At 48.9% G+C, this 26,509-nt stretch overlaps 2 protein-coding genes and 1 pseudogene across 2 annotated transcripts; 1 reads left to right on the top strand and 2 right to left on the bottom strand.

The window, feature by feature from the left end:
- Window positions 1-878: 878 nt before the first annotated feature.
- LOC100970401 (keratin-associated protein 16-1) lies at window positions 879-4,136 on the bottom strand. Its single transcript, XM_003813824.4, has one exon. It carries the CDS (start codon window positions 2,430-2,432, stop codon window positions 879-881), a length of 1,554 nt encoding a protein of 517 aa, XP_003813872.2. The 5' UTR covers window positions 2,433-4,136.
- Window positions 4,137-7,905: 3,769 nt separating this feature from the next.
- LOC130540924 (keratin-associated protein 17-1) lies at window positions 7,906-9,004 on the bottom strand. Its single transcript, XM_057300230.2, has one exon. It carries the CDS (start codon window positions 8,745-8,747, stop codon window positions 8,430-8,432), a length of 318 nt encoding a protein of 105 aa, XP_057156213.1. The 5' UTR covers window positions 8,748-9,004; the 3' UTR covers window positions 7,906-8,429.
- A 7,550-nt stretch (window positions 9,005-16,554) lies between these two features.
- Window positions 16,555-24,011, top strand: LOC100981520 (TBC1 domain family member 3B-like; annotated as a pseudogene).
- The last annotated feature ends 2,498 nt before the right edge of the window (window positions 24,012-26,509 follow it).

The following is a 26,509-nucleotide window of genomic DNA, read 5'->3' as shown; positions in this document are numbered from 1 at the left end:
CCTCAAAGAACAACTCTCCCATGCCTCACCTAATGAACAATTTGCTCTCAAGCCCCATTCACTTGTACATGTCTCCTTTGCCTAGAAAGTTTTTCCTTTCCTGTTTGTAACTGGTTAATTCCTACTCATACTGAAAGACTCGATGCCAGTATCACATTCTCCAATAATTCTTTCCTTGTTCCCCCACTATGCTCTGCTGAGTTCATGGTGCTCTATGCTTATCTCCAAGTACTTGGCACAAAGGAATGTCATAATTGTCTTGCTGCCCACCAGAGAGTGAGTTTCTTGAGAGCAAAGACTGAAACTTCTTATGTTTATTCTTAGAGCTAAACACAGTCCCTGGCACCTAGCTGCTGTCTAATAATGCCAGAGGGATGGGTGGGTGGATGGATGGTTGAATGGAGCTGCTGTTAAAGAAGAAGCAAGTCACTGATGAGACTATGGCATTAATGGAAGAGCAAGGAGAACAGCAAGTTGCTTCAGCTTAGCCACCTTTATTGGACAGTGACATATTTTACCTGATTGGAGAAGTTCCTAAGGAACACAAGCATGCATAGCAAGGGAGAACATACATGATGACAGAAAAAACTACATGCAGGAAAGAGACCCGAGATGATGTGGCAAAGCAGCTCTTCTCAGCTTAATCGTAGCAGAAGACAAGAACCTGGAATATCTCCCTCTCACTGAACAGAAGGCCTTCATTTAAGTGATCAGGATACTGACATTTCTGATGAGTTCTTTGAGGTGTAAGCCGATGGTGAGTAACAATGCAGAAAGAAAGAGCTCCTAGTTAAGTCATAATGAGCTTTGGGGAGGACAGTGAAGTTTTGTCTCTAGCTGGTGGCTTGATTTGCAAGCATTGGGGGGCTGAAGCCAATTTAGCAGTTGGCAGGCTTGCTGGCAGCAGGCTGAGCTGCTGCGGCCTCACGGGTGGTTGGGCTGATGGGTTTGGCTTCAGTGGGCTGGCAGGGACCCTCTTCTGAGACATCCACCTTGCAGGGGGTTGTGTCAACACAATCCAGTTGGCTGGAAGTGGATTTTTTGCAATCCCGTTTGCAAGAGTCAGACTCAGTGCAAGATGGGCGGAAGTAGACTGGGCGGCAAGAGTAGGAAGTGACACAGGCTGGGCGGCGCAGGATGGAGTAGCATGGGCGATAGCAGGCAGGACGGTAGGAGATGGATGTCATGTATGGCTGCCTATAGGTGAGGAGTCCAGAGCAGATTGGGCGGCAGATCGGACGGGAGACCGGGCGGTAGGAAACCGTAGCACTGCAAGGCCGTTTGCTGGAACTGGGTATGTAGAAAGTCCTAGGACAAGTTGGTCGGCAGATGGCAGATGCAGAAGACCCTGGACTGCAGGAAAGAGGTCGGCAGGAGGTAGATGGGCAGGAAACTGGCTCAGGGCAGACAGAACGACAGCGCTTGACTACATAGCAAGTAGGTTGGCATGGACTGGACACACAGACAGCTGGTGAGCAGGGGCTGGGCTCAGAGCAGATGGGTTGGCAGATACTGGAGACACAACAAGAAGGCTCTTGGCAAGTGCTGGGGACACAAGGTGGCTCGCACGGGCTCTGAACACAGCAGACAGGGCGGAGGCAAACTGGCTCACAGACCAGAGCCACACACGTAGCTGGCTGGCAGATGCTAGACTCTGAGCAAGTTGGCTCACAAGGGCTGGGGTCACAGCAGACAGCCTGGCAGCTACTGGTCACAGAGCAGGTAGGTGTCGGGCACACCGGCTGACAGCAGGAAGGCTCACAGACCACAGGTTGGCAGGAACTAGGCAGGGTGCAGACAGCTGAACAGCAGCTGGGCTCACAGACAACTGGCTTGCAGCAGCTGGATTTGCAGAGGACAGGCTGGCAGGAAGTGGGCACACAGAGGACTGGTTGGCAGTAAGTGGCTTCAGAGCCTACAGGCTGGCAGCAGCTGCTCACGGAGCAAGAAGGCTCACAAATAGCAGGCTCACAGCACACAGGTTGAGCACAGCTGCTCACGGAGCAAGAAGGCTCACAAATGGTGGCCTCGAAGCACACAGGTTGGCAGCAGTTGCTCACTGAGCAAGAAGGCTCACAGATGGTGGCCTCGAAGCACACAGGTTGGTAGCAGCTGCTCACGGAGCAAGAAGGCTCACAGGTGGTGGCCTCACAGCACACGGGTTGGCAGCCGCTGCTCACGGAGCAAGAAGGCTCACAAATGATAGGATCACAGCACAGGGGTTGGGCACAGCTACTCACAGGACAGGAGGGCTGACGGCATTGTGGCCCACAGCTGGATGATCCACAGCTGTCTTGACAAGTCACCAGCTGCCATGTCTGGCTCTGGCAGGAACTGGGCAGGCAGATGGGGCCTCCACAGCTCACCTCAGTGGAGCAGAGAGAGGTGGCTGGCATGGAGAAGCATTTCCTAGAACAGCAACTGCCAGACATGGTGGAGGTGGCCGTGCTTCCTTGTGCTGAGTGCTGAGAGGTTGCTGCCTCACTGTGACAGCTCCCTGAGGCCCTCACTTTTATACTCCCTCACTGGCGTGTTCTGTTTGGGACTCCTGCATCTTTTCCTCATTGTTGTTTGGGCCAGTTTGCAGAGGAACATCTTATTATACCACCGTTTGTTGATCTGGAAGCTGTTTATCTACCCGTAAAGAAGCTGTTTATTTATTGATGTGCTAAATTTGGAATCCTCAGAGCTACAGGTAATCTTGGAAGAAGCATCCTCACCTCCAAACTGGATAATCTATATTTCTGAGCATTGTGAACAGGGAAAGAAGAATGAAACTTATGATTTATCCACCTTCTAGTCTTCCATACAAGGCCCTGGGTTGGGTTCAGAGGATGCCACAGGAATAAGACCTATTCACCCATTCTCTTGGATCTCGCCCTCTAGTGGGCAGATAAGCATGCAGACAAACTCACTGCAATACAATAATAAGTTCAACAATAGACATACAGAGATTAATTGAGAGGAGAGGTGATGAACTCAGTTGGGAAAAGAACAACTGGGCTGGATTTTAAATGACTGCACCTTACAGCAATGATCTTGCTTAAAACCACCAGCAATCTCATGAGGCAGAGATTTTTCTCCACCATTAGAAATGAATAAATGGTCCAGGAACCATGGCTCACGCCTGTAATCCCAGCACTTTGGGAGGCTGAGGCAGGCGGATCACCTGAAGTCAGAAGTTCGAGACCAGATTGGCCAACATGGCAAAAACCCATCTCCACTAAAAATATAAAAAATAGCCAGGCATGGTGGCACACACCTGTAATCCCAAATGCTTGGGAGGCTAAGGCAGGAGAATCACTTGAACCTGGGAGGTGGAGGTTGCAGTGAGCCAAGATCAAGCCACTGCACTCCTGCCTGGGTGACAGAGGAAGACTCTGTCAAAAAAAGAAAAAGAAAAAAAAGGAAGGAAGGAAGGAAAGAAGGAAGGAAGGAATGAAGGAAGGAAAGAAGGAAGGAAGGAAGGAAGAAGGAAATAAAGAAAGAAATAAGAAAGAAAAGAAGAAAGAAAGAAGAAAGAAAGAAAGAAAGAAAGAAAGAAAGAAAGAGAAAGAAATGAAGAAATGGGGGCAGAGGGTCAGAAAGTTTCAGTCACTTGCTAAAGATCACACACAACCTGTCCCTGATCTAAGGCGGCTGTCCCTCCTTCTCACCAACCTGTCTAGACCTACCTTTCTCAGAAGACTTCATCAAAGTCACATATCGCCAGCTTAGCCCACCGCCATCCTCCATGCTATCCCATGAACATAGAACATTGGCTTGACCTGTTCCTGGAAATCATGTGACTCAGCCTTTCTGCTCTTCCTCAAGCATTCATTAGACCTCCAGGGTCTTCCTTGCTTTTAATGATTTTGACAGTTCCTTTAAAAAAAAAAAATCTCCAAGACCCAAAGGGTAAATAGTAAAAACAAGAGACTTCTCAGGTGTGTCTCTCAAAGACTTTGTGAACAAAAGACTCGTCTTTGCTACTCTTGAGACAGATGAAGGGAGAAATGAATCCTAGGTTTCTGAATTCCAGGACTTAACATCTTGCTCAGTGAAGGGCCTAGTTTGCCTCCACCATGTGTTTTCATCAACACAAAAGGCAGGCTCTCGCTTGGAAAAGCTGAGCCATTCTGCCATCCATTGTGCCATCCATTGTGCCATCCATTCATCCCTCCCTTCATTTATTAATTCATGCAATCATTGACTCAGTTTCTCTTTTATTTGTGCACTCAACTCAGCCAACACTGGGTTCTGTATGATAGATACAAAAAGAGTGAGTTGCAATTCTGGCCACAAGGAGCCCAAGTTTAGAAGAGAGATAGACACATCTATAAGCAAGTATGGTACAGAATGCAAGTGTTGTGAAAGAGGGATGCAGGTGGTGGATGCAGCAGAGAGAGATAGCTGGTATGGAGAGGCATTTCCTAGAACAGCATCTGCCAGACATGGTAGAGGTGGCCATGCTTCCTGTGAGTGCTGAGAGGTCACTGCCTGACTGTGACAGCTCCCCGAGGCCCTCACTTTGGAGGCACCCAGGAGAGATATTGACATGGTTTTTGGAGGCTGGGCATGGTGGCTCACACCTGTAATCCCAACACTTTGAGAGGCTGAAGTGAGTGTATCACTTCAGGTCAGGAGTTCGAGACAAGCCTGGCCAACATGGAGAAACCCTGTCCCTACTAAAAATACAAAAATTAGCTGGGCATGCTGACATGTGCCTGTAATTCCAGCTGCACTTGGGAGGCTGAGGCAGGAGAATTGCTTGAACCCGGGAGGCAGAGGTTGCAGTGAGCCAAGATGGCACTATGGGCGACAGAGCGAGACTCTGTCCCAAGGAAAATTTTTAAAAGGACATGGTTTTTGGGGAATTAGAGAAGCCTTTTCAAGTAATATGAAGGCTCAAAGAGAGTGGACAAAAAGGGGATCATAAAGGCAGGAAAAGGATAAGATGTGGAAATCAAAGACATAGAGCACATAACATTTGGGAAGCAGCAAATGGTTCAACATATCCAGGATGAAAAGCAGAGGGGATAGGAGGGAAAAGCAGTGGGGCTAGAGGGGTTACTAGGCACCCAATCATGAAAGGTCTTGTGGACCATGATTAAGAAGTTGTATTTTTTTAATGATAATGAGGGTTTAAGCAGGAGAGTAACTTGATCAGGGTTGCCCTTTCAGAAGGATGTGTCCCCTCTCTCTGGATGTGGAGAAGGGAGGGTGAGGGCAAGTCTGAAGGCAGGGAGACCACTAGGGGTCTGTGGCAATCACTTAGAAGTTTCATGGCAACAACCTGAACTGGGCAGGTTCAGAGACCTGAGAGACGGATCATGGTAGTTGAAAATGGAAGATTAGGAACAGGGAGTGCCATTATTTTAAATGTGGCTCTCAAGCAGTGGGCAAAGAGGACTTTTGGACAGGCCTACAGAGGGAAACACAGAGGAGCTGCTGAGACCCTTCTCTTTTCCATTCACTTCTCTTCCTCAGCTAAACCAGCAGTGAATGGAAGTCCGCCCCACAAACAAATTTCTCATAAACTCTCTCAGCCAAGAAACTCATCCATTGTGCTGGAATGTCATCTCTTCGAAGAATCCTTCCCTGCTAAATGAAAAGGCAGGTCATTCAACTATGTAGCCCATTTCTACTTTATTCTTCTTTATGGCTCTTATCACCCCTTGACCTCATATAAGCACCATGAGGGCAAGGACCTTGTCTATTCACAGATGCATACCCAGCACCCAGAGCAGCAGCTGATACATTGGAGGCACACGATTAGTATTTATTGAGTGAATAAATGAGAACCTCTGTGGATAGCTAAGAAGGGCAAGCCTGTATCAGTAATTCAAAAATCACTACCTCCACACATGCAACCAGGAGGCATGACCATGAGCAATAGAATAATCAGGTGCTCTGAATCACAACTACTCAGTGCAGATTCACTGGTCTCTGGACAAGTGTGTCCCATTGGCAGCTCCTGCTTTGGCGGTGGCTTTGTCTTGGGGGTTAAAGAGCCAGTTCCTAGGAAGCCAGTTCCAGCCAGAGTGAAAATGGCTCAAATAGTAGAGTCTGAAACTGAACCAAGGCAGAGTCAAATCTCAGGTTCTCTCCAAAAGAAGACATTAATAATACTGCTGGGTTCATAAATGAAAGAAAAAAATGAAAACACAATGAGCTACCACTATACACCTGTTGGAATGGCTAGAAATAAAAAGACTGATAATATTAAGTGTTACCAAGGACATAGACACTGGAACTCTCAGACATTGCTGGTTGGAATACAAAATGCTGTGGCCACTTTGCAAAACAACTCGGCAGTTTCACATAAGGTTAAGCATTCACTTACCATTTAAACAGCCATCCAATTGCTAAGTATTTATCCAAAACAAAGCATATGTTCACCAAAAAAAAAAATTGTACGAGAATGCTCATAGCAGCTTTATTCATAATAGCCAGAAATGCAAAAGAATCCAAATGCCCATAAGTAGGTGAATATATTTTTAATGTAGTTTATCTATATAATGGGATGCCATTCAGTAGAAAAAAAAATGAATTATTGATACCTGCAATGATGAATAGATACAAAACATGGTAGGCAAAATGAAAAATAGTGCATACTGCATGATTTCTTTTATATGAAATTCTAGACATGGTGAAATCTGTAGTAACATAAAGAACAGGTTGATGGTTGCCAGGGTCTGGGGGTGGGGGAAGAACTGACTGCAAAGACAAACTGGGAATTTTGGGGGTGATGGAAAGTTCCATAAAGATCTTGAGTGCAGTGGTGGTTACATAAGTATACACGAATGTCAGATCACATCATACTGTTCACTAAAAATGGGAACTTTTTATTATATGTAAATTATATTTCAATAAAGTTGACCATAAAAAATGAAACAAAAATATTTTTTAAAGAAAAAGGTAAAAGCAACATAATCCCAGTTTTATTCATAACTATGCTTAGAAAAGAGTCTGGAAAGCTTATCAGTAATAGACTCTGAGTGGTGAGCCTTCAGAATGCTATATTCTTTATATGTTTCTGTATTTTTTCATTTTTTAGAGTTCATTGCTATGCTTATAATCAGAAAAAAATTTTTCTTTGTCAAATGAAACATTGCTTTGTAGGCATAAAAATAAATACTATTTTTCCAGGGCAAGAGCAAAATTAGTTTTATTACACACACAGCTAAGGTCACTTTCAACAAGAGGTTGATCAACTGTCTTTTGAGTTTTAACCTCCCAGGTGGACCCACACACCTTGGCTGGGCCCTACCTAGCAGAAGTATACTCACTCCCTCCTCCTTAGAACTCAGGCAGAAGAAACGTAGCTGGTTCCAGGTAAGACAACCTAGCACAGAAAAGTGAGACTGGACCAAGCATGAGGCTGGAAGAAGGAACTGTACTGCGCAGAACATCCTCAGAAACTGTGAATTCACTAGCTTTGCCATTAGAAATCCTTTCCATTCAGAACCAATCTTGTTTTACCAAAGCCTCCTCTCCGACTTTGCCAGAAAGTTCTGATCAAGCCTGAAGCCCTCCTGCAGAACCATCCTAGGAGAGCTGTAGTGCAGAAGAAAGCCATGCCCCTCAATCACCATTAAATGTGGCCAGCATCAGCATTCACCCAGGAGCTTTTAAAAATGCAGGTCCCTAGGGACTCTAGGCCCTAGAGCTAACGGGTAAAATCTCCAGTGATAAAACCCAATGATCTATATTTTTAAAAGCTTTTCAAGTGAATCTCATGCAGCACACGGAAGCTTCCGTCTAGATCTGTGGTTCTCAAACTTCAGTGCATAAGAATTATCTAAGGTTCTTGTTAAAAACACAGATTCCCAGGCCACACTTTGGTGGATTCTGATTCTGTATGTCTTAGGGAGGGCCTCAGAGTCTCCAGTTTTAACAAGCTCTCAGGTGATTCCGACGCAGGTGATCCAAAAACCACAATTCAAAAACCCTAAGGCAGATGACAGAGTGAATTTTTCTAACCCAGTCCTCAGCAGGGAGGTCAAGGAAGAGGCAAGAGAACTAATTAGGTTATGCCAGCATGCTCAAATTTATTAAGAGGCTCACAAAGAAGATGGACGTTTTTTGCATCTCAAAGCAGCAGAAAGCCAGGGCGGAGGATCAGTCCCAAAGACACCTTGAAGAAGAGGATGTCTTATAGTACAAGACATTGAACTTCATGTGAATAAGTAAAGTATTGGGGATTCACCCTTGAGCTTGGTATCACTTAGTTGTGACCGAGTTTTAATGTTTCATCAGAGTATGGCTCTTGTTCTCAGTGCCTTGAAATACCAGAGAAGGTGTTGGAGAACAAGCCCTCCTCTACAAATCACAGAAAGACAAGACACTGTCTTGGGGGTATGGAAGGTTCTGGACACGAGGGGCTGTCCCCCTGGAGCAGATGGAGGCTTTCGGTGGGACTGCATCAGTGGTGGAGGGAAAGGTCTTCATTTTGTGTCGCATATAGGTGTGGGCTGGCAGCACACAGGCCCACAGCACCCGGAGCCGCAGCAACTGGACCCACAGCAACTGGATCCACAGCAGCCACCCCCGCAGCCTCCGCAGCCTCCACAGCCTCCGCAGCCAGATCCACAGCAAGACGATCCGCAGCAGCTGCCCCCGCAGCCAGAGCCCCCACAGCCAGAGCCCCCACAGCCACAGCAGGAGCCGCAGCAGCCACAGCAGCCCGGCTGACAGCAGCACTCTTCACAGCAGTTTTGTTCCTGGGTGCAGCAGGTGAAGCAGTCCCCCGGGCAGCACCCCATGGTCCGGGCCCGTCAGCTCGCAGGTCAGTAACGCAGCCGGAGTTCCCCACGACTGACCGTGGCCAGCCAGCTGGATGGCAGCTTTTATATCCCCTCACCCAGGCATGAGGGACGGCATGTTTTCTTTGTTATTATTTATGCAAGTTTCCATAAGACCGGCTCATTAACTGGCTGTTTATTTTCCAGTCCTGAGTACCTCAACTCATAAAAACGCCCCACTCCTGCCAACTACTGTTTATCCAGAGGGTAAAAATACATCTTCGAAAAGACCTGTCATCATGGCCAAGCATCTGCCAGCTGTCATTAGCCCAGGTTGGAGATGGGAAGGGGAAGCCGGCCACAGCCTCTGGCTCTGGAATGAGGGGCTTGCCTTCCACATCTTCGCAGGTTGGCGATGGACCCCATCTTCCATGGATGCTAGTCCTGGAAAGGCAGACCGGCAGCAGCCGAATGCTCTGTTCCCCCTGACACCAGTGGAGGCTACTGAGAACGCCTGGTCACGTGGCTCCTCCCAGGTGGAAATGGCATCCTCATCCCGGTTCATGTGAGCCAGGCAAATGTTTGTGTCTGTGTGTGGTATGGGGAGTGTGCCACACGTTTAAGCTTGGCCGGTGAGCATCAGTCATGAGTAATAACTGCCCTGTGAAACGGAGAGAGACTCATCGTAAAGCTGCAAGAAGCTGGTAAGGCATGGTCTGTCTCGGCGGCAAGGTGAGCTGAATATTCGCACTTCTGTCTAAATAGGTGGGAAGAACTGAGATCAGAACCCGCTACCCACCCCCACTCCAGCCCCAGGCCTTTCCTTGACCGGGGAAGGAAGAGATGCAGGAGGAGGAAGAAGAGGAGAAGGGGAGGAAGAAAGGAAAGAAGAAAAGAAAGAAGAAAGCAGGAAGGAGATCAGTAAATATCCAAAATGCTACATTAAAATAGGAATGTAGCGCACTTTTTTTAAAAGAGTTCGAACCTTATAGACCATCTGGCAGAAGGAGAAATTAGAATACAAAATACCCAGAGTGTCATCCCAAGGAATAAAATGCCTTTGCAAGGAGTCTAAAATCTACAGATGGTTCAGGTCCATGTGTAAATTTTGAGATGGTTCAAAATTTCTGTCTCTTTCTTGGGCTTTGGTACCTTGTTCTCCTCTTGGAGTGCCCATGGCAGCCCTGGAGCTGGAATACAACATCTAGTAGGGGTAGAGGACAGAAGATAGGGGTGGGGTGGGAATGGAAGGAGGGATGGGAGTAAGGATCTGGATCAAGGGATCTAGTCCTTCCCTTTTCATTTCCCTTTCTTTGTAAGATGGGCTAGAAGTAAGACAGCCTCTAAGAAGGGCTAGAAGAACTAAGGACAGGGTGGGAGTCGGGAGGGTAAATGATGAATGAGTTACTTGGATCTGATATGATATGCAATACTTCACAAGATATGGAATTTTAGAGCTGGGAGGAACCCCTGAAACATCATCTGGTCCAGGGTTTTATATCAGAATTGCCTAAAAGGGGGCCTTTTGAAAAATACAGATTCCCAAACTGTATTCCAGTCCTTATGATAAATCAGAATGTGTGCTTATGAGAGCTTGAGAAGCTATGTATTTTAAACTTTCTCAGGTAACTTGGGTTATATTAGGAAACACTGATATAATCTAATCCTATCATGACCATCACTGCCAAGCACTTGTGTTTTACAGAAGATGATACCAAGGCCCAGAGATGACACATCCGTGGTAGATTGGACCCATGGCCCAGATGTTCTCCCTCCTGGTCCACTGTTTCTTCCACCATACCACATCCACAGATGGGCACCTCTGAGCGAGCATAATACAGCAATGTCTATGGCAGACGTGTCCTTTTTTTTTTTTTTTTTTTTTGAGATGGAGTCTCACTCTGTTGCCCAGGCTGGAGCGCAGTAGCTTGATCTTGGCTCATGGCAACTTCCACCTCCTGGGCTCAAACGATGCTCCTGACTTAGCCTCCCGAGTACCTGGGATTACAGGCACGCACCAACAAGCCCAGCTAATTGCTGTATTTTTAGTAGAGACAGGATTTCGCCATGTCGCACAGGCTGGTCTGGATCTCCTGACCTCAAGCGATCTGCCCGCCTTGGCCTCCCGAAGTGCTGGGATTACAGGCGTGAGCCACTGCACCTGGCCGACACATCCTTTTACATATTTATTTATTTTAATAAGAGGTCAAGCATTCCCAGGATAAAAGGTACAAAAGAGTAGAAAGTCTTCCTCATCTTCCAATGTCTCACCATTCAGTTCTCCTGCCTCTCACCCACCCCCTCGCTGCTCCCATAATTACTTAACCCCTCTGTACCTGAATTTCTTCATCTATAAAACAGAAATTAGGATAATAATAGTGGCAGTGTCATAGAGCTGTTTTGATTAAATGAGTAAATATAAATGTATACATATTGAACACTTGGTTGTTTGAACAACTTGAAAGTATAAATTATCACACTTTTATATTTAACAATTCATATACTCATGAGCATTTACTCAGATTAAGTACAACATTCAGTGTGCAACTCAAATTATACACTATGATTTCAATTGTGTAAATGTACATGTCATGATGAGGACTTGAAGTCCTCATGGTGGTGTTATTTTTCTTCTGCAATTTCTTTCACTGTTGGTCTTTCCACACAAATTGGGCAGTAGTAGGGACTTTTTATATTTACTGCCCCCAGGGTAGGGTTATTACTGTAGAAATGCAGAGAGAATGACTTAGGTCAATGCTTAGCTTATACAATTCAAAGTAGACTTTTGCAATGCAGGAGAGTGGGTGGTCAGATGACCAGGTCCATCTAGCCTCCTGGATGGGGTAATGAGAGGATGTAGATGTAGAGGATGTAGTTCTTTTGTGGACTAAAAGAACTCTAATATCTTAGTTGATGCCATGAGAGGGATGATAGGGCCAAGAGTAAGAGAGAACCATGTATATTTCAGCAAATGCCCACCATGAACCTGTTGCCAGCCTCTTGAAGGCTATGAAATTTCCATTTGATTCAAACATAACACCCCTCAAAGCTCAGACACCTCCTCCAGATGAAGGTTGGGAGGGAGAAATCCTGAATGATTTCTGTGTTTACATAGAACTGACTTTTATTTTTTTCCCCCATAAGGTGGAATGAGGGTTTGAAATAAGTTTAAACAGTCTCAGAGGAAAATAAAGTTATATATTTTTAACATATCTTAGAACATGAATTTTGAAATTTGTAACTAATATATGTTATTATATATTTATATATGTATATATCTTTATGGATACTTATCTACATTAATATAAATATTTACATGCAGATATTTGAAAAAACACTAAAAGGAAAACTAAAATATTAGCAGTAAATGTATTTATTGTGGCATGATAAATGATTTTTATTTTCTTCTCTTTTTTGTATTTTTTAGAAATTTGCAGTGTGTAGGTATGAAATTTATAATGTAAACATTTTATTATTATTATTATTTGAATACAGTGTCAAAGGCAAATGAAAACCTGGGAACAATACAAGTAACTCATAGACAAAGCTTGCTTTCATTTTCTATTTAACAAAGGATTTCCATCAATCAAAGAGAAAGACCAGCAACCCAGTAGAAAAATTGACAATGGAGATGAAAAGATAATTCATGGAAGAGGGAATATGAATAGCATTTGAGCATATGAAATATTGCTTAGTTGCATTCACAATAACAGAAAAGCAGATTAAAACAATTCCAAAATCCTATCTGTTACCAGATTTGCAAGGTCATATATTTTGATAACACATTGTGTAATAAGGAGTGAAGAGACAGATAGTCTCACACATTGCTGATGGGAGTGTAAATTGGTACAACCTTTATGGCAATATCCATCAAAATTACCAATGCAAAAACTAATTGATCCAATAATTTATATTCTAAGAGTTTACGACAGGGATATATCAAGATATATATATAAAATGATATAAGTATACAGTATCTGTTGCAACATGGCTCCAGAATCAACACTATCAAACTACCAACATCATTTTTAACAGAATTTGAAAAAACTATTCTAAATTTCATATGGAACCAGAAAAGATCCCAAAGAGCCAATGCAATCCTAAGCAGAAAGAACAAAGTGGAAGGTATCACATTACCCAATTTCAAACTATAGTGTAAGGCTACAGTAACCAAAACAGCATGGTACTGGTACAAAAACAGACATATACAATGGAACAGAATAGAGAATCCGGAAATAAAGCTGCTCACCTACAGCCACCTGATCTTTGACAAAGTTAACAAAAATAAGCATTGGGGAAAGGACTCCCAATTCAATAAATGGTGCTGGGATAACTGGCTAGCCATATGCAGAAGAATTAAACAACCTCTGTATTTCACCATATAGAAAAATTAACTCAAGATGGATTAAAGATTTAAATGTAAGGCCTCAAACTATAAGAATCCTAGAAGAAAAACTAGGAAACATCATTCCGAACACTAGTCTTGGGAAAAAATGCATTACTAAGTTCTCAAAAACAAATGCAACAAAAATAAAAATTGACAAGTGGGATCTATTTAAATGAAAGAGCTTCAGCACAGTAAAAGAAACTATCAACAGAGTAAACAGATAACCTATAGAATGGAAGAAAATATCCACAAACTATGCATCCAAAAAAGATCTAATATCCAGAATCTATGAAAAACTTAAACAATTCAACAAGGAAAAAACAAATAACCCTGTTAAAAAGTGGGCAAAAGACATGAACAGACACTTCTCAAAAGAAGACATGCGAGTGGTCAACAAACATGTGAAAAAATGCTCCACATCATTAATCATCAGAGAAATGCAAATCAAAACCACAGTAAGATACCATCTCACACCAGTCAGAATGGCAATTATTAAAAAGTCAAAAAACAACAGATGTTGGTGAGGGTGTAGAGAAAAGGGACCGCTTATACACTGTTGGTGGGAATGTAAATTAGTTCAGCCACTGTGGAACGCAGTTTAGAGATTTCTCAAAGAACTTCAAATAGAACTACCATTCAACCCAGCAATCCCATTACTGGGTGTATTAGTCTGTTCTTGCACTACTATGAAGAAATGCCTGAGACTGGGTAATTTAGAAAGAAAAGAGGATTAATTGGCTCACAGTTTCATAAGCTATACAGGAAGCATGATGCAGGCATCTTCTCAGGTTCTGGGGAGGCCTCAGAAAACTTACAATCATGGCAGCAGGCAAAGGGTAGCTGGCACTTCACATGGCCAGGGCAGGAGGAAGAGAGAGAGTGGGGAGATGCTACACACTTTTAAATGACCAGATCTCACAAGAACTCACTCACTATCACAACCAAGGGGGCTAGTGCTAAACCATTCATCAGAAATCACCCCTGTGATCCAATCACCTCCCACCAGGACCCACCTGCAACGCTGGGAATTAACAACTGAACATGAGATTTGGGCAGGAACACAGATCCAAATCATATCACTGGGTATACATCCAAAAGAAAATAAATTGTTCTACCAAAAAAACACACATCCACTTATATGTTCATTGCAGCACTATTCACAATAGCAAAGACATAGAATCAGCCTAAATGCCCATCAGCAGTGGACTATATAAAGAAAATGTGGCACACATACACCATGGAATACTACCTGGCCATAAAAAAAAAATCATGTCATTTGCAGCAACATGGATGCAGCTGGAGGCCATTATCCTAAGTGAATTAATACAAGAACAGAAAGCTAAATACCATGTGTTCTCACTTACAAGTGGGAGCTAAACAGTGAATTCACATGGACGTAAATATGGCAACAATAGACACTGGGGACTATGAGAGGGGAAAGGGAAGGAGGGGAGCAAGGGTAGAAAAACTAACTATTGGTTACTATGCTCACTACCTGGATGATGAGATCAATTTTACCACAAACCTCAGCATGTATACCCAGGTAGCAAACCTACACATATATCCCCTGAATCCAAAAGAAAAGTTGAAATTATTTTTTTAATTACTCTCCAGAAAAATTGTCCTCATTTGTATTCACTTCACAGTGCCTTCGCCAATATTAGTTGTTATTTTTAAAATCTCTTTGTCAATTGGGTAGGCCAATTATGAAGTCTCATTATAGTATTTATTTGTACTTAGTAATTATCATTGCATATTTTTATAGGCCACTGTTATTTCCTTTTTAGAAATTATCTGCTCATTCTAATTAGCTACCCATCTTTCCCACCTTACTTATATGAACTTATTTTATTATGCCAGGTATATTAACTTTTCGTTGTGTCACTCACACATGTTGCAAAATTTGTCCCAGGGTGTATCACTTTCTTTTAGTTGTGTCTATATTTTTACGCACAGAAATTTCTTTCTATGTAGGGAAATCTTTTTTTCCTAGTGTTTTATGTTTCAAAAGTTCTCCTCCATCCCCAAATCAGACAACTATTTGCTTTATTTTCATCTATTTTATGGTTGTATTTTTTATACTTAATGCTGCTATCCATCAGGAATTTACTTTGGTGTGTGGCAGATACTGCTTTACAAAAAAAAAAAAAAAAAATCCTAGTTTTCCTAATTGGGGAACTTGACTGCCTATTAAATGAAGTTTGCTGACAAGATCCTGCCTCTACAAAAAATTAAAAAATAAAAAATTAGCTGGGTGTGGTGGTGCATGCCTGTAGTCCCAGCTACTCAGAAGGCTGAGGCAGGAGGATGGCTTGAGCCTAAGAGCTCAAGGCTGCAGTGACTGAGCTCAAGGAGCCATGATCAAGCCACTACATTCCAGCCTGGGCAATGGAGCGAGACCCTGTCTCTAATAAATAAAAAAAAATAGTTTCTGTACAAGAAAGAACAGAATGTAGAGATCAAAAACGCAATCATGTCGTCTGTTCTGGCAGCCTCTAGTGTTCATCTCATGATATTACACAAGCAGCTTCTAGTGTTTCCTTTAGAAGCACTCACAAGACAGGCTCTGACACTAGATTCACCAGAAGCAAGTCAACAAAAATTTGGTTTGATGAGAGAAGCTTATTATATTTACATGGAACTAATTTAAACCATGCATCCAATTAACGATCTCTTAGCAAAGGAGGCACATTACCGTCCCTCCCTCATGCCAGGCCCTGCTGTGAGCACTTTATACGTGTTTTCTTGGTTAATGCTCAAGATAGCTCAACACAAGTATTAATATCCTTATTTTGTACATGAAGAAACTGGAGCTCATGGTGATCAATTACTTTACCCAGACAATGCAGAGCTTGGATTTGAACCCAGATCTGTCTGTTTCTGAAGCCCATCTTCCCTCCTCTATGTCTGGCTTTCTGAGAGAACCACAGAAAATTGCAAAGGCCCTGAGGCAGGAGCGTGATTGGCATGCTTGAGGCCCAGAGGGGAAGTCTGCATCTGGTCTGGTCTGGTGTGAGCAGGGGAGAGCGGCAGACAGCTCAGGGGAAGAAGAAGGCCCAGGTTCAATGACCTGAGGCCGTTGCAAGGCTCTAGCTGTCACTCAGAGGAGATGGAGAGCCAGCAGAGGGTCCTGGGTAGAGGAAGGCTCAGCTGTGGCTCAGGCGTTAACCATTCACTGCCCTCTGTCCTCTGCCTTCAACCCTCAACTTTTTGCCTCTCCACCCCACCATGCTGGGTGGGGAGGGCTGAAGTTAGGGAGCACCCACAGAGGCTCTGATGCTGGCCCTGGGACCCAGGAGTGAGAGTGATGAGGAACTGGCTGCACACATGAGTAGGGCAGCCGGATCTGGCCAGAGAAGCAACACATGCACCCTTTATCTTGGACCCTTCACCCTGGCTCCCTCTGAGTTGCAGGGATGCCGAGCTGGGCTGCCAACGGACATGGGGCCTGAGTATGCTGACATCTACAAAGGCACTGATCGCCTTGAGATTCTGCAGTGAGTCCTCATCCCTTAAAGCACCAATCTCAGCTCAGGGATGGGTTTTGCCCTTAGAAAGGCCTTTCTGAGGCAAGATGTGTCTACCTGGCTCCAGCCAACCTCCTTTTCAGGGCCAGAACTCCTCCCTGGCACCCCTGCAGGTCCAGCCCATGGTCGTTATTAGGCCAGAGGTGCGTGGCCCATCTAGGGAGCGTGGCTCATCTAGGGAGCGGGTGGGAATGGAGAGAGGGCTAGGTCAGGCCCCTGGGCTCTCAGCAGTTCTGTCTCCAAGTTAGCACAAGAGGAGGGGGGCAGCCTGAGGGTCTGGCCCTGTCCACTTTCTGAGATCCAAGGGTTGTGGCCACAGGGTGAGGGGATGCTTGGCCCAGCCTGGGGGCAGTCGTCCGGGAGGTCTCTGAGGGCCCACCTGCCTGTCTTCTTCCCCATTCCCCATGGGGAAGGGCATGGGGAGAATGAGGGCTGTGGCCCTGGGGGAATGGGGGAGAAGATGGGTAGGGCCATGTTCTGGGCATCTCACGGTGAGACCAGGGAGGCAGCAGAGCTTGTGGCTAAAGGCCCTGGATCTGGTGCTGGGAAGGAATCTGGGGCCAGGTAGGAGCCCAGCCTGGAGCTGATCCCTCGGGGGTCATAGGATAGAGAAACAGAGGATCCCAGGGGAGGTGGGGTGGGAGTGAGCTTATGGGCTGTGCCACTTCTGAAATGCACCCCAAAGGAGCCGATGGTCTGGTGAGGATGACAGAAGGGGTGGAGCCAAAAACACCAACTCACCTGGGACTCGTCAGCAGAGTCCCAGCAGAGGGAGCCGGTCAGTCCCCAAGGCTCTGCGTGGCTTTCCAGAGACTCTGCTTCCAGTTGGCCTGGACAGCACGGTGTGCAGAAAGTGATGGGGGAGACTGACTTAAGGCAGGCGGGACAGTGGGAGAGGACAGTCAGGCGCCCCAATCCCAGCTGCTGCAGTGTCTGGGAGGAGGCTGAGGGCTGACAGCCAAGGGCTCCAAGAGCCAGGTGAGGCTGGAGGTGGGGCAGGGAAGCCATCCTGGCCATCTGTGGGGTCCTCGGTCACCCATGTCACCCTTGGCATCTCCCCAGCAGCCGTCGGCAGCCCAATGAGAGAGCAGACAAGGTAGGCATGTGAACAGATCTGGGGAGTATCACTCGGGGGTTCTGACAGGACAAGGATCAAAGAAGGGCCAGGGTGGCTGGGGAAACGTTCACCGTCTCTGGGTTGGACAGGATGGCAGAAATTGGGGAACAAGCAGGGTGGGTGGCTGGAGTGCAGGGAGAGGCAGGTGGATGCCGGGAGGTCAGACCCTGTGAGGGCTTGGGAATGTCGGGTGGGATGGGCCCTGGATGCACCCTGGGTTCACCAGGCAAGTCTCAGGCCAGGGTCCCTAAACCTCAGCAGGGTGATGTGGTCACTCCCTGAGGGACTCCTGTCAGGGCCCGGCTACCCACCCTGGGTGGCACCTGTCCCGTCTCGGGCTGATTTTTCTCAGCCACCCTGGCCAGGTGACCTCCACTTTTAGTGAAGGCACCTTCCTGTGTCACCAACTTATCTGGAGCCTTTAGAATGTCTCTGCTGAGGGCCCCACAGAAGCCCAGGACTGAACGGATACCCCCAGGGCTACACAGGTACCCCCAGGCCCCAAATGAGACGCCTTTTATCTCCATCAACAGAGGGCATCTTATCTCCCTGTGGCTGCCCTCTGTGTCCTGGAGCCACACCCTTTGGCTCTGATTCTGTGCAACTGACTGTCCCCTCCGTGAGAGTCCTCCTGCCCTCCTGCTGGCCAGGCTCCAGCTGCCCTTGGTGCCCACAGATGGGTCGATGAAGCCCAGATGGCAGCATTTCCCCTTCCCATGTCCCCTGGCCCGACCCCACTTCCAGGAGACGACCACGAAACCCAGCACCCACCCAGTTCTTCCTGCCCTCTGTCATGGCCTCAAAGTCAGCCTTGCCCTCCTAGCACCCTGGCCCAGGAGGCCTCCAGGAGCACCTCCGGCCAGGCTCCAGAGGATGTTCCCATCCCTCTTCCCCAGGGCCAAGGCCGCATAGTGGGGTCACCAGGTGGGAGGGTGGGAGGCCCGGTGTTCATGGGCCTCTGCAGCTGCCCAGCAATTCCAGCCGACAGTTCCACATCTTGGGAACAGGCTCTGATTTGATGATGGGCTGGGGGCTTCTCAGGATTCCACAGCCCAAATGGCACAGGGGTCCAGGGGCTCCAAGACCACCAGGAGCATGTGGTACCCACGCCACACCCCAAGACCATGAGGCACTTGGTGAGTTTATGGTCCCCTCGACTCTTCCCTAGAGGCCCAGCATCCCATGGGGCCAGAGGAGTCGGGGGTGCTGGAGCCCCTCGTGGGGCTGGTGAGAGGCTGAGTCCCAGCCAGGGCCTGACCTGGGACGTGGGGTTCTCCATGCACTGGGAGTTGGGTTTCCTTTCCTGCCCTGGAGGAGACAGAGGCACGGGGACAGGGGCCCAGCTCCTGCAGAGCAGGGCGGAGGGCAGTGTGTCCACTGGGAATGCAGGAAGGGGGAAGGTGTTGTGGGGAGCCCTGGACACCACCCAGTACTCTGCACTTGGGGAAGGGTCTTCAGAGGGCCCTAGAAGAGGGAGGTTTTTAGGGCAGGCCAGGGGGCCCTGAGCACCTCTGTTCCTCCTGTCGGGACACGGAGGGGCTATGTGCTCAAGGTTCCTCATTAGCTTGGCTTCTACAGAGGGTGATCAATGGGATAAGGAGGCACAGGGAGACCGTGGCTCAGGGACCCTCCTTGTCCTGCAGTGCCCTACTTCCCCAGCCCAGGGGTCTGGCTCACCCCCAGCCCACAGGAGGCTCAGGCAGGTCCCTGTAGGACACACAAGCAAGGCCCTCTGCCCAAGAGGGGTCATCCCCCAGCAGAGGCCAGGGCTCAGGCCCAGCCTCATGGACAGACTGACCCAGGACCTAACTTGGGAGGGCTCAGGGAAGCCAGATCCAGCCTCCTGGAGGGGTCAGATGACCCTCATGGGGAGGGTCACTGACTCTGGGGGACTGAAGCCCCAGGGGGCCCAGATCCAGCCACCAGCCTCCAGCCTGGAAGAGCCAGGGCCTCCCACACCTGCTGTCCCCACAGATCTCTCTCGGGCTCACCCTAAGCCTGTGGAGGGTGTATTTGGTAGAGAGGAACAGGTGTTGATGCCAATGGCACGCACTGCCTTTAAGGTTCGGAGGAGTAAGTCCACGTGTGCCCAGTGGGGACTGGGAAGCTCTGGGGTCAGACCCCGCCTGGCCCAAGGGCAGCTTCCTCACACTGTCCCCATGTTTCTCTGCTCCAGCCCAGAAGAAGGTCTGGCCTGGTGAGCAGGGCAGGGCACAGTGATGCCGAGCCCATCCCGCACGTGACCCAGATGAAAGTCGGGAGTGTGGCGAGCACTTCCCTGCCCAGGCCTCCCCCAAACCACAGCCTCCTGTGCACATCTGCACCCCTGTGGTGGCCACAAAACGATCCGGCACCACCCAGTGGGAGACGACAGAGGTGGCAATGGGGTGTCGGCTCTGACGCCTCCCAGGGAACTTTCCTGGCCTGATCCTCACCCTGTCCCTAGAGCACCTCATGAAGGCTTTCAGGTCTGGCCTGTGGGCGCGTTTTCAGGACCAGTTCCCCCAAACCTGGGCCCTGGACAGTGATGCAGTTCTTAGGCACCTTCAGGCCTCTGTGCTCTGTAAGGAAACTACCAGGAAGCATGGGGACCTGCCACCCCCAGGAAGGCTCCAATACCCAGTCCCCCCACCGAGTCACCTTCTGGGGCAGTCAATAGTGGGGGAGTGCCTGTGACCCCAAACCTGGGCCTTCCTCTTACATCTTTTCTTCCTCCTCTTCCTCCTGGACGCTAAGTAAGTGCAGGAGGCCCACCGGTCCTCAGGGCAGGCGCTCAGTGCATGTGTACTGGTACTCAGTGCTGTGCACGCAGGAGGGGGATGTGGGCAAGACCCTCCAACAAGCCCCCTCCCACTTTCCATTGTCCCACCCTCCCCCTCAAATGGCCCTCAAGGGCATTGGAAGAGCCAGGCCTATTTGGGGGAGCCCCCGCCCCTCCCTGCAAGCACTGACAGACTCAGAGAGCGGCAGAGGACCCTCACTCCGGCACACCCTTCCAAGGGTGCCAGGAAAACAAGTCTCGAGCCAGGGAGACAAGGGAATTGGTGTCCCTGACTCCCAGAGCATTCAGGGAGAGGGCACGGGTGGGACCCCTGGCCCAGAGCCAGAGCCAAGAGTTCAGCCAGATGTGGGAACAGTCAGTCCCGGCATGGACTGGGCAGCCCAGGAGGGCAGAAAGGGCCCCGTGTCCGGGTCCTCTCACCCACTGTGGAGATAGGTCCCCATGTGAGGTGACAAGGGGGCTGGGTGACAACCAAGGCCCCTCCCACCTGAGTTCTGACTAGGGACTGTATCCCAGGCCCAGCAGCCCTGGGATGAGGGTGATAAGGCAGGAAGCCCCCAGCCAGCCTGAACCCTGGGAGGAAGTCCCAGAAGGCAGTCCCAGGAGCCACCTGCCGTGCCCATACAGCTTCCCCACCCCAGGCGGCACACACTCCCTCCCTCTGGGATCAGCAGCCTACAGGCGTGTCCTGTCAGGCCACGGGGGCCACACAGAGACCCCGAGGACTCTAGAGACCCAGGCAGGTGGGGCCTGCCCCGGAAAGATCTGCATGGGCTCACTGGAGATGCTGACCATATCTGTTTTCCTTTCAGCCAAACCTAAGCAAGGGTCCTCAGCACCCAGGCCTGAGCCGGCTTCACCGTGTGGCAGGAAGACCCTCTGCAAGGGGAGTAGGCAGGCTCCTCCAGGCCCGCAAGCCCACTTCCAGCAGTGCATTTGGTCAGCTTCCCTGCCATGGGTGCCTCTTCCTTTCACACCCTGTCCTGTCTTGGTGGGGCTATCCCAGGGTGTGCCCAGCCTGGCCCCAGCTCAGGGAGGACCTCGGGTTTCCTGGAGGTACCTGCAGTGGAACTCCCTGCCTCAGCTCCCAATGGACTCGGATGTGGTGAGCCCTTGGTTTCCCCATTATGATTTTGAACAGGGCTGTTGGGCCCGTGTCCCCTCCAAATGTGTCCTGGACAGCCCTGGGACCATGGGACAGACCTAGCCCAGGAAGCCCATGGGGACCTCGACACCAGGCCCTGCCCAGGCCCATCAGGACTAAGAAGGAGATCAGGAGATACCCCCACTGCACCATGGGCACCTGTATCTGGAAGGAACCAGGGTGGCACCCACCAGCTTCCCCGCAGCCCCAGATACCTTGGAAGATCCCATTCAATGGGGAAGCTGGTCCCATCAAGGCCACAAGAGAGAGACGTGAGCACGGCATCCCTGCAGCCCCGGACAGCCAGCAGTATGGACCTGGGGCACAATACCCAGGCCAAGAGTGGCCTGGCCTAGACCCCAGCCCTGGGAAGAGAGGGGTACCAGGGCTGTGGTGGGCTCCCAGCTGCAGTCAGCATGACCATGCAGGGGACCCTGGCACTGCAGAGCTCTGCATTGTCACAATTCACCTTACAGAACCGGAGAGAGATCTCGAAGCCTTGCAGCCACTGCTGCAGCCACAGCAGGCGCCACCACCACGTGCCTTCCAGCTGCCAGTGCAGGCTCTCCTGACAGCAGGGCACCCTGCAGCCCTCACCTCAGCAGCTCAGACTCTGAAGGTATCTGTTGTTCATGTTCCCAGTGCTCCCACCAAAGAGAATTACTACAGAGAATACTCTTGGTCCTGAGGTGGGCAAAGTAGCATGCCCTGTGGATGGAGCCGGCTTCTTTCCCAGCCACCATGCTTGCTGGATGGGCCCGCAGAGCAAGTGGCCATGAGACGGGCATGGGGACGGGAGAGGCTCAGCATCCTGTACATGCCCTTACCAAGGCTCACCAGGCTGACACCACTGCTGAGCACCTTGTCTGGGAAAACAGACTCACACCCAACCCCTGCGATGGCACCATTTCCCAGAAGGACCAGCTGGCCACCTACTGGCAGGCTGAGCACACTGCGGAAGGGGCTGAGATTGGCTTTCACTGCACTGAGCCACAATGTGGACATGCACTTGCCGGCCCTGCAGTGCACACAGCACTGCTTCCGACCAGGGCACCCCATTCACAGCTAGGGACAAGCAGCAGTACACTCCCGAGGCCCCACAACCCAAACAAGCTTCCCATCCTCGTTTTACTTTTTTGTTAAACTTATGAAAATTTATGAAGAAAGTGCACAGCTCTAAAGACATTAACAGATGGAACACATCAGCCCCCAGATCACAAAGCCAACCCAGCCTCTGCGCCCCCAGCCCTGCAACCAGTGTTCTGACTTCTGACAACACCATGAGCCTGCCTTTTGTACTTTACACTCATGGAAGGATAACCACCTCCATGTTTTAAAATAAATGTTTACTTTTGAAATGATTTTAGATATACAGTAAAACTGAAAAGGCATTATAGTGTACTCCGACACCTTCCGTCCAGCTGCCCCTAATAATGACATTTTGCATTACCATGGCACATTTGTCCAAATTAAGAAATTTAGGCCAGGTGTGGTGGCTCACACCTGTAATCCCAGCAATTTGAGAGGCCGAGGCAGGAGGTTAAGGTTCATTTGAGTCCTGGAGTTTGAGACCAGCCTGGGCAACATAGGTAGACCCTATCCCTGGAGAAAAGTTAAAAAAAAAAAAAAGGAGCCAGGCATGGTGGCGTGTGCCTATAGTCCCACCTAATCAGGAGGCTGAAGCAGGAGGATCGCTTGAGCCCAAGAGATCCAGGAAGCAGTGAGCTATGATCGCACCACTGCATTCCAGCCTGGGCGACAGAATGAGACTTTATCTCTTAAAAAAAAATTAAGGAATTTAACATGGGTGCAATCCTGTTAACTGAATAATAATGTTAACTATTATTTAAGGTTATTAATGCTGTCACTATATTAGTATGGTGAAATTCATTCAGATTTCACCTGTTTTTGCTTAACTTCTAGTACCTGTCCCAGGATCCCACCTCGGACTCACCTTCTGTCTTTAGGTCATTCCTCCTTAGCTTCCTTCAGAGGCTACAACCAAACACACACCTTGGCTGAATGGTAGAGCTGATTGCTCCTGGGCTCCAAACCTCTGCAGCATGTTACCATACTGAGTACCATAGGTAGTGGTAACACAACGGTGGCTATTTGTGTATCTAAACACAGAAAAGGATGATAAAAATACAGTATAAATGATTTAAAAAAAAATTGGTACACCTGGCCAGGAGTAGTGGTTCGTGCCTATAATCCCAGCACTTTGGGAGACCATGCCGGGAGGATCATTTGAGCCCAGAAGTTCTAGACTAGTCTGGGCAACATAAAAAGACCCCATCTCTTTTTAGATATCAATTTTTAGAGATGGTACACCTGTATAGGGCAGCTCCATTATAACCTTATGGGACCACCATTCTATATGCATTCTGGCACGGACTGAAATGTTGCTATCTGACACATGATTGCATAGGTAAGTAATCTAGAGATGATTTAAAGCATATGGGAAGATGTGCTTAGGTTATATGCAAATACTGTACCATTTTATATCAAGACTGGAGCATCTGTGGATTTTGGTATTTGTGGGAGGTGGTGAAACTGATTCCCGACGTACGCAGAGGGACAACTGTAAACATTTCAGACCCCACAGAAGGCTCAATTGCCTGCCCCCTCACCCTCAGGTAAGCTTTCTAAAGTGTTTGTTTCACTTTACCTGCTCATCCGTGAGCCAGAGGGCTCCATCAACAGCTTGGGCTGTCTCAGAAAGACCTGGATTCAATCCCATTCAGCCACTTAGTAGCTGTGTCACTTTGGGCAAATCGTGTAACTTCTCTGAACCTCAGTGTCCTCATCTGTAAATTGGGCCGATGGTGACCCTTACTTTGCAGGGCCCCCATGAGGACTAAGTGAGATGAAAGCTGACACCCCAAGTGACACCACTTCTCCCTTCCTCAGACTCAACAGGAAAACGCCTTCACTGCCCAATGCAAAGGCTATGGGGAGGATGAGAGGCTCCAGGGATCCCCTGTCCCAGGAGCATAAACCCTGGATTTTTGCTTCCAGAAATAACCTTCTCTAGGATCAGGATGGTTCTTAACTCCCCAAAGACTGTGAGCCCACCCTAGGCGGCATCTTCAGCAGTGGGGAAGGGGATGCACTGTGCCACCCTCACCCTGGCCACTGTCTGCCCTCATGACTCAGAGCCCAGCTAGGTCCCCACGCAGAGCAGTGCAGGAACCTACCTTGGTCCCAGGCTCCAGCCATCCCGGCCACCCCCACCTGCCACCACCCTGCCGCCTCCATCCCTCAGCCCCTGCCTGCCTCCTTCACAGCTCAGTGTCCTGACATCTTAGCTCCTTGCATGTCACCGTCATCTGTCTCCTCAAGGGGAGTGCAGCACAAGGGCAGGAAACTCGGTCAGTCTGTGGATGTGTCTCTGGTGTCAGGCAGAGATTAAAAGCTCCATATATACTTTCCCAGTGTCTGCGTGCATTCCAAAGCAAGAGACAGCTTTGGAAATGAGAAGAGACCCTCCTGAGGTGAGAGTCCTTAGTTGGCATTTCCCAAGTATTCTCGGCATGCCAGGCACTGAGCTGGACCCATGGACATGTGAGCTCTGGACCCCGTGGGGTGCTGCCACTCATGTACAGGTAGGTCCGCCTGGACCTGGTGCAGTCACATAGCTCCCTGATAGCTAAGCTGAAATTGGAACCCGTTCAGTTTGGCTCTTGCACTGCTCAGTGGCTCCCCAGCTGCTCCAAGGGAGAGCTGAAGCCTTGCAGTGGCCTCAGGTCATTGAACCTGGGCCTTCTCTCCCTGAGCTATCTCCTGCTCTCCCCTAGCTCACACCAGGCCAGATGCAGGCTTCCCCTCTGGGCCTCAGGCATGCCAATCATGCTCCTGCCTCAGGGCCTTTGCACAAGCCATTCCCGCTGCCTGGAATGCTCTCTGCCTAGAAAACTGCTTGGCTGACCCATCACCTCCTACAAACCTTGCTCAAACCTTGCTTCATCAATGAGGACAACCCTGGCCATGCATCTAGAAGGGGCCCAGCACAGGGTATGTGCTCAATACACAGATGAAGAAAGAAGGGATGGAGAAGAGGGAGGTGGAGGAAGGGCAGAATGCCCATGGCCATTTTTATTCCAGTGATAACAGGTAGCAATGAATACCTAAGGGCAACGCGGATGGGGCAAAATCAAAGATCACAAAAGGCCAACATGAGCAGGTTGGGAGAGTGCAGCTCTACTCATCTGCCCTGATGCAGATTTGGGGACTCCAGATGTGTCACCTCTGGGCAGCCCCTTCTCGGCCCCCTCCCCACTGAGCTCTTCTTCCACCTCCAAGCCTGGCCCATCCTCCAGGGATCCAGGACAATATAGGAGACAGCTGTTTTATCTCCCAGAACACTGGGAAAGGCTGTGGGTGGGGAAGATGCTCAGCGGCCCTTGAAACTCATCTCAGTTTTGCTCCAAATGTGCAGCCCTGCCACTCCTGTGAACAGGAAGAGCACTGGAATGAGAATCAAGACACTGGGCCCTATTCCTCAGCATTTCCCAGGGGCCTGGGAGAGGGACAGTTGTCTCATGTATTGTCCTGCTTTGTCTGTGTATTGAGCACATACTCTGTGCTGGATGCCTTCTAGATGCGTGGCCGGGGTTGTAGTCCTCATTGACAAGGCAAGGTTCGAGGAATGTTTGCAGGAGGTGGTGGGTCACCCAAGCAGATATCTTGGCAGAGAGCATTCCAGGCAGTGGGAATGGCTCATGCAAAGGCCCTGAGGCAGGAGCATGACCGGCATGCCTGAGGCCCAGAGGGGAAGCCTGCATCTGTCCTGGTGTGAGCAGAGGCAAGCAGCAGAGAGCTCAGGG

Source organism: Pan paniscus, chromosome 19 (assembly GCF_029289425.2).
Source record: "Pan paniscus chromosome 19, NHGRI_mPanPan1-v2.0_pri, whole genome shotgun sequence".
Lineage (NCBI taxonomy): Eukaryota > Metazoa > Chordata > Mammalia > Primates > Hominidae > Pan > Pan paniscus.
This window is presented reverse-complemented; position numbering and strand designations above follow the sequence as displayed.